The 13,218-nt window shown below is 31.3% G+C and overlaps 3 protein-coding genes across 6 annotated transcripts; 1 reads left to right on the forward strand and 2 right to left on the reverse strand.

The window, feature by feature from the left end:
• The first annotated feature begins 1,708 nt into the window (after positions 1-1,708).
• Positions 1,709-2,729, forward strand: LOC120083584 (RING-H2 finger protein ATL3-like). Its single transcript, XM_039039408.2, has one exon. It carries the CDS (start codon positions 1,709-1,711, stop codon positions 2,555-2,557), a length of 849 nt encoding a protein of 282 aa, XP_038895336.1. The 3' UTR covers positions 2,558-2,729.
• A 124-nt stretch (positions 2,730-2,853) lies between these two features.
• On the reverse strand, positions 2,854-4,191 carry LOC120083617 (uncharacterized). The gene is made up of 2 exons (XM_039039449.2): positions 3,441-4,191; positions 2,854-3,373 (listed from the first exon to the last, which is right to left on the reverse strand). The coding sequence occupies exons 1-2, from the start codon at positions 3,615-3,617 to the stop codon at positions 2,972-2,974; spliced, it is 579 nt and encodes a 192-aa protein (XP_038895377.1). The 5' UTR covers positions 3,618-4,191; the 3' UTR covers positions 2,854-2,971.
• Positions 4,192-5,056: 865 nt separating this feature from the next.
• On the reverse strand, positions 5,057-9,701 carry LOC120083594 (ubiquitin-conjugating enzyme E2 34-like). Of its 4 annotated transcripts, XM_039039423.2 has the most exons (12): positions 9,426-9,699; positions 9,187-9,319; positions 8,687-8,803; positions 8,294-8,414; positions 7,953-8,007; positions 6,875-6,913; positions 6,613-6,676; positions 6,422-6,483; positions 6,306-6,345; positions 6,109-6,136; positions 5,916-6,007; positions 5,057-5,572 (listed from the first exon to the last, which is right to left on the reverse strand). In XM_039039423.2, exons 4-12 carry the CDS (start codon positions 8,348-8,350, stop codon positions 5,296-5,298), a joined length of 714 nt encoding a protein of 237 aa, XP_038895351.1. In that variant the 5' UTR covers positions 8,351-8,414; positions 8,687-8,803; positions 9,187-9,319; positions 9,426-9,699; the 3' UTR covers positions 5,057-5,295. The 4 variants fall into 4 exon arrangements, with proteins under 4 accessions (XP_038895351.1, XP_038895365.1, XP_038895357.1 ...); XM_039039437.2 differs by lacking the exon at positions 8,687-8,803 and having other exon boundaries at positions 9,426-9,701; XM_039039429.2 differs by lacking the exon at positions 9,187-9,319 and having other exon boundaries at positions 9,426-9,669.
• Between the last annotated feature and the right edge of the window lie 3,517 nt (positions 9,702-13,218).

A 13,218-nucleotide genomic window follows, 5' to 3' on the forward strand; every position in this document is an offset into this window, starting at 1 on the left:
TTAAGAATCTATTAGACACTTTTTAAGATTCATGAACTTAATAGACATAAAATTTAAAATTTTATTATACACTTTTTAAATGTTTTAGAGACTATTTGATATAAAATTGAAACTTCAAGAATTTATTGAACACTCTTAAAGCTAATGGTTAAATAGACGTAAATATAAAATTTAAAAAGACTAACCATGATCATTAATTATTTATTTCAAAATTTCCTCTCTACATCTAACTATGATCTAAACTCATTTTGAACTTTTTTTGGGGACAATATATAGGTGAAAGATCTAACTATTTGAAGTTGATAGTACAAATTCTATGTAATGTGCTACACAAGAATTATCACAAGGGGCATTTGGATTCGAGGGAATTGGAATGAGAATAAGAGTGAGAATGGGTAAGGATACACATTCCTTGTTTGGTACGAGTTTTGAAGCTTTAGATATGACAGTAAACTATTCTCATGCATTCCTCATACTCATGAATGATACCTATCCAAAAGTGTGGATTTTCTTGATACTCACTCTCTCTCCTTTTAATACATGAATTTATTCTTTTAGTTTATATTATTAAAATTAATTAATATATAAATATTAAATTTATAATTTAAAAATTATATTAAATTTTAAATTATAATATTTGAATTTATGTATATAATAAACCATACAGAACCGATGCATTAATACTATTAATTCATTAATAAATTATATATATAGTTAATTAATTATCATTATGATTAATATTTTATGATATTATTTTTTTAATAATTATAATTAATTTATCATTGATTAATTATAATTCATTATTTTTTAATCACAAAATGTTATATCGATCTTTTTAGACTGATTTTGATTGTTTTATTAATTAACACATCATATTTATATAAATTCATCAAATTACATAATCAAGTAACTTTAATTATAAATTACTCATTTTACAAGTATTTGTAATAAATATTATTATTTGATAGTTAAAAAATTAATTTTGCTCAGAACTTTGAATTGAATTTATTGTTTATCAATTAATCTATCAAAATTTTATAGACGTGTCAACAATTAAATCAAATACAAAGCTAATTTGTTACCATAGATTTTTTTATAACATTCCCATTTATAACTAAACATCTTTGATTCCCAACAATTTTATTTCAAAGCTTCTTATTCCCAAACATAAGACATTCTTAAAACCTTAAATCAAACTGTCCCAAATTTATTTTTGAAAAATTTTTACAAATAAAAAATGTTAAACTATTTACAAAAATAAAAAAAAAAGGCTTCTATCAACATTTATCAATTGTAGACTTCTATCAATTTCTATAAATGATAGATATTGAAATACTTCTATCAACCTCTATAAAAAAAAATCAAAATTTCGTTAGTTTGTATAAATAATTTTACTCATTTTTTCTATTTTTGAGAATCCCCGTTATTTTTCGAAAAAAAGAAATCCCTACCTTTTACGTGTGAAAAAACCCGGCATGATTGCTGCAGCACAAACTTTAGACCTCATAAGTCATGAGTAGAACTTACCAAAAAAAAAAAAAAAAAAAGACAGAGGAAAAAAAAGTTGGTTTTGAAGTTGTTGTTTTGTTACTCGACTGAATCCATTCGCTTCACTATGTAATCAATTCCAAATTTTGAACTCAACCCATATTCCCATTCTTCTTCTTCTTCCTCTGCCCTCAATTTCAATTCTCTGTACTCGGCAGCCATGGGAGACGAGTACAGGATGACTCAACATTCCGGTGACTCGGTCAACATCGAGCTACCTGGAATGGTCATTGTCACAGCCATTTTAGTCTTCTTCTTGGTCCTTGTTTTTGTTCTTCTTCTCCAACTCTACGCCAGATGGTTATGGTCTCGCATTGAGGATCCCACCCCTCTTCCACTTGAAACTCGCCGTCGCCGCCGCCGTCGATTCGAGTTCTCCGCCGTACAAGACCCCAATTCCGGAAGAGGGTTAGACCCCACTGTCCTCCGCTCACTTCCTGTTCTTATATTCCATCCCGATAACTTCAAAGATGGGCTTGAATGTGCCGTTTGCCTCTCCGAGCTTGTTGAAGGTGAAAAGGCAAAGCTGCTTCATGATTGCTTCCATGGCTTCCATAGCGATTGTATCGATATGTGGTTTCAGTCACATTCCACTTGCCCTCTCTGCCGCAACCCCGTCACAGCCGCCGCCGCAGACACCGGCGAGTTGCAGGGTGAAGATTCTACTTCTGGGTTGTCTTCAGAATCTCCTACTTTCCCAACTAATGTATTGATTTGGGGAAATCAGGCGCAGGTCACCTCTGCCGGAGCTTGTCTAGAAGTGGAAGAGGGTTCTTCTCAAAACCCTTTTCCGGCAGCTTCTTCATCGGCATCAGCCAGTTACTCAGATGCAGAATTAGTAATTGATGTTCAGAGTGATCTTCAATTTCTGCCGATAGCAACTAATGAAGATGGAAAGTTACCTGTAGTCACCAGATTGAGATCTTTGAAAAGGCTTTTGAGTAGGCAAAGAAGAGTGAATCCTTGTAATCCAAATTCAGCTAATGCTGAAATAGAACAAGTGCCCTAAGAGGCTGAGAACAGAGTTTTAAAACTGTGGTCTGATTCATAAATGCCACAAACAACTTAAGTTTACAAAACTTGTACAAATTTCTTTGTTTTCTAGTAATGAGAGGGATAGTGTTGTTGAGATCATCTCTGAAATGAATGTTCTCCAACCAACTCTTCCATTTTGTTAGAAACATGGTTGTTTTCAGAAGCTTTCAATCCTTTGAATCATTTTAATCTGTTTTAGTATGTGATGGAATGGGATTGACTTGTTAAACTGCTGATGGAATTGTAAGTTTGTGGAAAAAGAAGCAAACATGGCAACATAATAACTATAACATTTAACAGGCCATTCAAAACCTTCACACATACAAAACAAAACACACAAGATTTCAAGCAAGCTTCCTCAGCATCGATGAAATGAGACAATGTAGTTCTATGTAACAAGATAAATTGGACCATAAATGTGATTAGAATTGGGGGTATTGAGCTGGTGGAGATACATATATGGGATCTCCATATCTGTTCTCATACTAGGATTGAAGAGACTAGCGATCGGTCCAGACATCGGATGGCGTCGGGGTCTGCTGTCGGTGGTTGTAGCTCCGGTGTAAATTGGACCAGAAACATGAACACGTCTTTTATTAGGTGTGTGAGGATTTTTCTCTGGTTTAGGCATTGGCTTAGTCTTTTTTTCACTTTTCAACCATGAGAAGAGGGTGTTTTTCCATGATTTCTTGCTCTTCTTCTCTTGTGCCAACCATTTCCTTCCTGTTTCTTCTTCTGTAGAGGCCTTGAAATCTTGTTCTATTGCATGACGTTTTGCTTCTTTCAAGAACTGAAATTTACAAACACATTTCACTAAGACATGAAGAATATCAGATGAAACTACATTACTGACTCACCTTGGAAAAGTTGAGGCTAAGATCAATGTCATCAAAACCAGGATCGTCCATCTCATAATCAGGAGAAACAGATTTCATCATGAACAAAAGACAGCCAACCAAACTACTAAATAAGTCCAGAAAAAATATCAGACAGAAGAGGTAGGAGACAAGAAACAACAAAGAATTGGGACACATGAAATTTGGGGATCAACTTTTGTCAGCTTTCAGGATGTTTTTGTATTTCTTGTGGTTCATGTTTTTCTGCTAATGCTCCCCAAATAGGAAAAAGAAAAGCAAAATATGGAAGCTTGGTTCAGAAGAAATGGCAGGTAGAGTTCTGGAATGAAGCCAAAAAAGCATAAAAAAGAAGAAATTCTAGCTTCAAAAGAGGCAAATAGAAGAAGAAGAAGCTCTTAACTTATGAATCTAAATCAAAAGGAGCAAACTTCAACTACTACCAATTGAAGAACTCCATTTGGGATTCAATTACACCTTGTTATCTTTCCAAAAGTGGCAGACAGTAGACAGCTACTAAGAAATTAAGGAATAAAGTTTCAGGGAAATGGGAAAGTAATAAATTTGTTAGCAACCAATTCTACCAAACATAATCATCAAAGCAAAAGTAAAATATTTGATCGCAGTACACATGAGCATTGCAATATGATTATTTATCCTATGGATTCGATGACTGTTATGTTTTCATTACAATAAAGAGAGCTTGTCGCTCCTTTGTGTGGTAAAACACATAATCTGAACCTGTCTACTACATATTTAACTCATATATACATCGGTAACCCTTTTTATATTCTGCTCTTAATTATTCCAATTTCGCTACTTGTAGACGAATTATTTACTATTTTAAAGCTAAATCCATCCTTTAAATCAATACTTGATTTACAATTTCAAGATAGGTTTATATAAAGTGGAATGATTTAACTCAAAGCACTGTTTTCCTTTTTCTATATAGCGTAATAATTGAGAGGAGGCGTATTGTTAATGCCTTCACTTATAAGCTATGATTAAATTAGCCACATTAATGTGCTCTCTTAGAAAAAGCATTTTATAACTTGTATCCGTAAATGCCAAAATGTAACAAGATAATCACATAGCTGAAAGAAACGGATAAACATCAAACACGAAAAATGACAAATACCTATGAACCTCATCACGATATGAATCTCATCGATTGGATATATTAAAACATATTTGAAAGTGATTTAAAAAATATTGAAATCACTTTTGTCATACTCAAATTGATTTCAAAACATGCTTTTAATAATTAGTCCTAATATTAAGTTAATTAGAATGATTAAAAGCAAGTTTGAATGCGCTTTTAACCCTTTCAAACTGTAGATATTTGCCGCCACAAGCAAGGTTCCTCAGCACAGTGAATGGATGAAATTCCACAGTTTGACATTATTGTAAACTCCATGAAATGTTTGGTCACAATTAAAAATAGGCGCATGTTTCAGAGAAAAGTAATATAGAAAAATGGATCATGGCCCATGGGGGTTGGAAAAAGCAGTGGAGCGTAAAACACGGCTAAACTTTGGGATGGCTCTGAGGAGCTCTCTCCAATCTAAAAAGTGAAAAAAGAAACAACTCTGCAGTGGAGCCTGGAGCCCTATCCAGAGTTCTGCCTCAACTTATAATACTTAATAGTATTTAAAACCATATATAGACAAACAAAGAGGTTTAGTTTTCAAGCAACTATTCCAAACATAACAGACTCTCAGCAAAATAAAAGCCACATCACAGACACCAGACCATCTATACAGACACTATGTTAAGTACATGCAAAAATATGAGCATCCTTGACTTGGCATAAACTAGTCTGTCTATCATTACCTATGCGACCTTCCATTTTGGAGTTTCATGGTTGAAGGAGAGGCAATGCCATTAAAACGCCGAAGATCGAGAAGAGTAGCAACATCATCCATGTAGGGAACGACTGCTTCCGATTTCTTTTCATGTCCTCTCTATCTGCTTTGTTAATGTTCTCTTCTGCGGACTTGACCTTTTCCATTATGTGCCTGCCTTCACCTTCCTCTGGTGATTTCGGTGAAGCCTGTTCTGCAACCAGCTGTTCTGATTTCTGCTGCTGATTGTATTTCTCCACGTATTCGGGAAACAGTTTTCTAAAGGTTGGGCTGTTATACAAAAGTATAGGTTGTTTGCGATAGATTAGAAGTTGTACAATTAGAAAACCGATGATGGGGTGGGTGGGTTGGAAAAGAAAAAAGAAAAAAGAATAAAAGTGATTTTGCAAAGGACATGGCAATAAAGTAAGTGTGAATTCGAAATTCAAGAAAGATAACTTGCAATTTACACACTCAAGGACGCCCAAGTTTACGGCCTAAAGTAGAGTAATCATTGTTGCACGTCTCTAGAATCCATGAAAACCAATCAAAATAAGGGAATGTCGATGGCAGATGGAACCTTAGCTGAAGAGGAACTACGTTCAAGGACACAAAATCCTGTATATGAACTTACTTTTTACAATTGAATGCAAGAGATGCCTTTGCCAAGCGTTCCTTCTCAGCAGCAGTAGTATTCACGCTGCCAGTAGTAGGACTGTTGTCCATCTACATAAGAAAGTAGATCATCTCTCATTATTAATAGATAATAAGAACAGATAAAACCACAAAAGCAGCCACAAATGAGCCAATAGATCAAATGTACTCACCATGAAGGAAAGAAGCCCGGTAAGTATGCTGCAATTGTTAGAAAACAAAGGATGAAAAGCACCATGAGAAAAGTTGGTCACACCAAGCAACAATTTATTAAGTTAAAGAAAAATTTCTCAGAAGAAGAAAACACGAGTACGAGTACTACAAAGTAATAGCAACACCTCAGGGAGACAAATGAAGCAGATTGTCTTACCTGGACACAGACCACATAGGATTCCAACTTTCTGGGTGAACTGCAGACAGATCAAGCCAATTAGAATAATTTCTACAGACAAGCAGCCATGATCATCTTTAAAATCCATAACTTACAGTCACTCATAGATAAGCAAATTTTCTTCTGTGTCATGAACCGACCATTTGGGGTGATCATGCTACGAAGTACGAAGGAATCGTAGTATCAGAAATCACAGTAAATATGAGTAGATAAGAAAGCTAAGGCTATGTTTTATAAAAATCTCTTCCCAAATAAAGATCGCTACACACATCCAAGATGCTTATACCTGATTCCCGGAGGTTTGAATGGGTACTCTGGAGGAAATTTAATTTTTCCATGGTAGAACCCTCCTAACAAAGATTTTCAATGATTTCCTTTAAAATAATAATAATAATAAAAAAAATAAAAATAAAAAGAGGTTGAAACCCCAGTGGAAACTAAGGAGCAAAATTAAAGAGATCTTCAACTAAAAATCTACCCAAGGAAACAGAGAATTGAACTGAGAAGAGAAGGGTCCATAATACAAGGGATAAAGTAAATAAACTCACCCGCAAAAGGAGTTCCCTCACTTCCCTCCAGAACATAATCTGAAATGGAACAACATTTAATATGCAAACTATAATGTCTATATGATAAGCAAAAAACACATATTTCATGACAAGAAAAGAGAGAAAATCAAATCAGAAGTTGGAATTTGAGAGAGAGAGAGAGAGAATGTTGATGCAAGAAAAATAAGAATTTAATTATGCCGTAGAACAGGAAATCAATGCTTCACAAACTCCCAGTGCCAACATATTACTTACGTCACATGCAGTACTCAGTGACAAATACATTGTAAACCTCAACTTTTCCAGTCAGCCAAGAATTCTCACAATTTAACCAGTATTCATTATCACAATGATCTAGCAGTTCCTCTCAATCTTCCCACACACAACATAATAATACTTGTCCTTGTAAAAACTAGACGAAGTCTCTTTTATAAATAAATAGAAGTGAAAATATCAATTCATAACCTCTGTATCAATTTAAACCTGAACTAATAATCGTATCAATTTAAACCCTAAACTTTTGTAAGTGTATCACATTATGTTCTGTTTGGAAAAACTTACAATTGGATCGATTAAACCTCTAAATTTTCATAAATGAATCAATTTAGACTCTTAGTCAAAATTTCCTTTTAGAATTATCCATACATTACTCCCATTGTCCATTTTGTAAAACCGGCATTTGAAGAAGTCTACAAACGTTTGAGAATTAATGTGTAGATGATTTTCAAAGGAATTGGTAATGAAGGATCTAAATTGATTGGCCTATAAAAATGTAGAAGTTTAGTTGACTCAAATTATAAGTTTCACACGATATTGGTTTAACGAAATATGGAGGGTGTAGATTAATACACTTACAAAAATTCAGGGTTTAAAATGATACAATTATTAGTTCAGGGTCTTAATTGATATCACCCTCAAAGTTTAGGGGTATAAATTCATATTTGCCTTAAATAAAATAATAACAAAGGACTGAAGTCAACTTCCAAAATCCATTGTCGTATCCTAATTCCTACATGCACACAAAAATGGAGGAGCTCCGTGACTAACACCAAAACAATAGCAATAAGAACAAACTTACGCCACTCAAGAATGTCGCTGGGAGCAGGACGAGCAACAATGTGTGAAACAGGCTCCTAAAAATTCACAAATAGCAAAGTCAGCACCAATTGTGAGACAAATACAAAAATGTCTCAGCATTTCAGCAAGAAAAATGCAAAGGAAGAGTTGGAATATTCAGTTTCTCATTAAAGAAAAATGATAATAAAATAAAAATTTACTTATAAAATCGGTCATAAGATAAACACCAATGTAACAATACTTTGTCAACGTTAGCCAATAATTTTACTTATCCGATAAATCCATGCATTGTAACACTAGCATTTCAAAAAGAAGAAAGAAAACAGAAACATGGGCACATACTTTACAAAGAGCTCTATATTCCTTTTGAAGCCTCTTGATACATGCTTTATCTGCCATTCCACAAACTATCGACAAAGAAAATCAACTGCTATTGTTCTTTCTCCAACCTCAGTTACAATGCCTGGTAAGGTGACAAACAGAGGGGAAAAGAAAATAATTATGGCAAAAAACTGATGAACACCGTAAATCATTATTTTCCCAAATACAGTACCAGTCATGGTTTTGAATACTCCAAAGAGAAAATGTCTATTTCTTAAATAGAAAGCATGCATTGTGAAAACTTTTTAGTTCAGGAAAGTGAAAAGTGCAGCAAATTTCTATAACAGAAAACATACAGACAATACAAATCTTTTATACTTATAAATGAGAAATAATACTTTCAATGAGACATACAAAGAAAACTGTAGGAACAAGCAATGCCGAGTCAGCACTAGATTCGATTGCTTGTAATTATTTGTTATTCAAGCCACCCTTCACTGTGCCAGTTGACAAGGCCCTCTGCTGTTAATCCTTCAAATTTAATACAGCATTTGTTTTTCCCATTTAAAATTTTTCATACAAGACAGAAGCGCAATAATTGAATCAATAAGTGATTTCATTTATGATTAGTACTGTCTACAAAATAATAATAAAACAAATAATAAACGAATCCAAGATAAGCAAAAACCTGTTAAAAAGTTCAAATAGAACAAGCGCAGCAGAATTCCCCTTTAAGTACTTAAAATTTTTAACAAGAAATCATCGGAATGAAATGGTATCATAATCATCCATCCCCAAAGGTTAAATGTTAATCACAATAATAATAAAACGAATAATGCAATTAAAATAAAGTACGGCAATTTTGTCGAAAATTGAGAAACCTCAAACCCCATGAACAAAACAAAAAATCTCACAAAATTCTATGGTGGGTTCTTCAGAATTGAATCCGTGATCAATCTGTAATCCACCGCAGGTTCAGATCAGGATGACCCAAGAACAATAATTGGACGGGGGACGGAAAAAGAAGACAATAGAGAAAGGCGCCGGCTGCATCGGGGGAAAAATCGAAGAGAAATCGGAAACCCCCACACGTAGAGAGAAACAAAAAGCAGAAAGTAAATAGAAAAGTTGGTATGAAGTGGGAAATAAATACCTGATATGAAATGGTGAAAGTTAAGGAATTGACTAGGGTTTTCACCGGATTGAGATTGGTTAATTGGTCGGGTGGCAGTGATGATCAGGTGAGAAAATTGTAATGATGAAGAGAGGGTGGCGCTGGGTTTCGGTGAAACAACAGAGTGGGAGAATCGATTAAATTACAAGAATATGAATTGGGAGGAAACACAGAGCCGCACCCCGAGTTTGTTGACTCGCTCGACAACCCACATCTGCCCTCCTTCAAATTCGTTATCTTCCTGGACATTTTCGTAAAACCACCCTCTGGTTTTCTCTTTAATAATTGATTTATCAAATTATACATTATATTAAATTAAATTTGTGGTAAATTATCTACCTCTAAACTTTAATAATTGATATATTCATATAGGATGTTCAGACCATCTAAAAATCCGATCAACCCAATTTAATTGTATTATTTGAGCTAGATTCATAAATGAAAATTTTATAAGATGAATTAGTTCATTGCTTTGCCTAAAATAACTAAAACCAACTCAAACTTAATGTTGGTTTTAAAAACTATGTTTTTTTTAATACAATTATATATACATATATTTATTTTAATTTTTTTTTATATTTAATTTCATGATTTTTTTAGATATTTATTCTTCAAAAACTCCTAAAAATAATTTTGAACACATTTGAAGAAAAAATAAAAATCATAATATATATTGCAATTGAGTTTTTAATCTTAATTCAACATTTGAAAATAATAAAATAAAATTTTTACATATTAATAATTTACTCATTTTTAGAATAAAAATTTAAATAAATGACCAAATAACTTGAACCAAATGTTTCATGGTTGGATTAAATTAGGTTTATTATTTACTAAGAATTAATTGAATAGAAGAAACTTACAACCCAAGAGTCGGATGGATCTAAAAATGCTTCAACCTAACCCAACTCAACCTACAAATCTTATATTCATTATACTTATAAAATAAAACTAAAAAAATGTTAAAATATCATTTTGATTTCTTATACTTTGCTATCGTTTTATTTTTAATCTTTCTAATATCACATGAACAAATAGTTTTTGCACTTTTGAATAACAAAGTTCTAATATGTTAGTTTGAAGTTAATTTTTATCAAGTTTAGTAAAATAATAATAGTAATTTTCATTCAACAAAAAGATACAATGTAAATATATTTCAAAAATTTATAGATACAAGACTAATAGAGAATACAAGGAAAAAGTTAAAACTAATAGTATTATAAGATTTATTCAAACTACGAAAATTAAATTTGGACATTAGGAAGTAGAGATGTCCATATACAGTTTCGCGGGGATCCATTCCGAATGAGACGTAGAATCTCCGTCTAAAAGGAGGGAGTGGGGAGACTTTTTTTCCCGTTGATTAAATGGGGACGAAGATAGGAAATACATCTACAGGCCCTTGCTCTACCCCGACTTTCTGCCCCACCCCGCATAAAAAATTGATTATATATATATTTTGATATTGTGAGACTCAAAGTATAGTGAGTTTATAACTCACATTCACCTTTTTTTTTTTTTTTTTTTTTGAAATAATGTCAATACCACACGTTCATTTTAATATATAAAGTTTTCTTATTGGTAAGACATGTATGTTATAATGTTTAAGTTTGAAGGTTACATAACAATGTTGTAATATTTAAATTTTAGAAATTATGAGATGAAATAATTTAATTATAATATTATTGTTTTTATATGAAAAAATTGTTAAACAATAAGAAAATTAAGAAAAAAAATTTGATGTGAATTAATCTGATACTCATAAATTTTCGCGGAAAATTTCCATCCTAATCTTTGCGGAGAATTTTGCGAGGATAGAGAATGAAACAGGGATGGAGACGGAAAAGGCTTTTTCATTCCCATCTCTATTTAGAAGTTTAATGACTAAAGTAAAATACATTTTAAATTATAGTGGCCAAAACGAAATAATAATCAAGAAAATAATACTCCCTAGAATATAAATATACCAACCTATATAAATATCCTTTGTCGTTCCAGATCTAGAATGTGCCTCTATATATTTTTTAATATGGGAGAACACAAGGGAATAGAAAGGAAGGAGGAGAGAAGAAGAAAAGGATGAGAAAAAATGGAGAAAAAAATAATTTAGTTGCTAGCGGCCTCTGTAGCCAGACAACCATTGATATAAGGAAGAAGGAGGGAAGGAGGAGATGAAGGGAAATGAAAAGAAAAAGTGATAAAAAAAATATTTTTTATACAAAATTAAGGAATGTATATTTTTAATAATAAATAGGTGTTGCATCAACTTTCTTTTATGGATTAACTATAAATTTAATAGAGTGACCAAAAGTGCTACTAAACTCAAAGCTCGGAGTTAAAGTGTTACATTTGAAAATTAAAATCCCGTTTGATAACGTGCTTGTTTTCTGTTTTATGTTCCCTGTTTCCTATTTACTGTTCTTTGTTTCCCATTTCTTCTTTTTTGAGAATAAAAAATAGGAAAATGTTTGATATCTATTATTGTTTCATGTTTCTTAAAAAAAAAAAAAGAAACAAAAACAGAAACTTATTTGATAATTATTTTTTGTTTCTTGTTTTTTTCTCTTATGTGTTTAACAATATAATATAAAAAGAGAAGATATGTCATACATTAAACATCGAAAAAGATATTATAAAAAATTTATGCAAATGAAAACTAAATATAATAACAAATTGTATCCTATTCTTCATATGTTGCCCAAATTTCATGGTGTCAAATTTAATCAGCATTATTATCTTTAACTCGAGTCATTTGTTTTAAATGATGTTAAGTCAAATCTAACTTACTTATATTATTATGTAAATGTTGTGGTTGTAAAATATTAAAGTTAAGCTAAATGAATGTCTTAGTCGGTAAAATTTATATATATGATAAAAGTCTACTCGATTTCAGATAAACTAAAATATTAATATTAAGATAATATATAAATATGCATATTGCAAAATTTAATAATCAAAATTTGAAATATATATAAAAAAAAAAATTAGTATACATATTGAAAATTAAAGTAATATATAAATCTAAATATTGGAGAATTTTAAAATTCAAAATTAAATAAAATATTAATATAGCAAGATTATTTTTGTAAATAAAAAATAAATAAAATATAAAAGATGAAAATAAATATAAAAACAAATAATAAATAAAAGTGTCTTTGAGAGTTGAAATTTGAAATATAAAAAAAATAACATACATATTGAAAATTAAAATAATATATAAATCTAAATCTTGGAGAATTTTAAAATTCAAAATTAAATAAAATATAAATATAGTAGTTTTTTTTTTGCAAATATAAAATTAAGAAAAAAATAAATAAATATGAAAGATGGAAATAAATATAAAACAAAACAAAGTAAAAGTCTCTACTTAGGACTTTAACACACAATCAAGAGGTAAAAGGAAACCATGGACATGCAAAACTACCAACAAGTCAAGGATGCATTTTATTAAATAAAAGAAATAGTTTAATATAAGACAGAAACAAAATAAGGAGAAATTACTTAAAATTGGTCCATTTTTTAGGAACATTATTCAAATTTTAGAAACAAAAAATGGGAACGATTATCAAACAAGTATATTTCTTGAAAAATAAGAAACAAAAATAGGAAACAGAAAATGAGAACATTATAAAACGGGCTCTAAGAGACCCAAGTGGAACCAAACCTAAAACTATATATATATATATATATATTCTTTACTTTTTTTGTGGACTTTGTATGTTTTTGTTCAAACATTAAGGTTTTCAGATATCTCTACTTATTTGAATTGACT

The sequence above is a fragment of the Benincasa hispida genome, chromosome 1 (genome assembly GCF_027475165.1).
Source record: "Benincasa hispida cultivar pf3 chromosome 1, pf3_genome.v1.1, whole genome shotgun sequence".
NCBI classification, from domain to species: domain Eukaryota; kingdom Viridiplantae; phylum Streptophyta; class Magnoliopsida; order Cucurbitales; family Cucurbitaceae; genus Benincasa; species Benincasa hispida.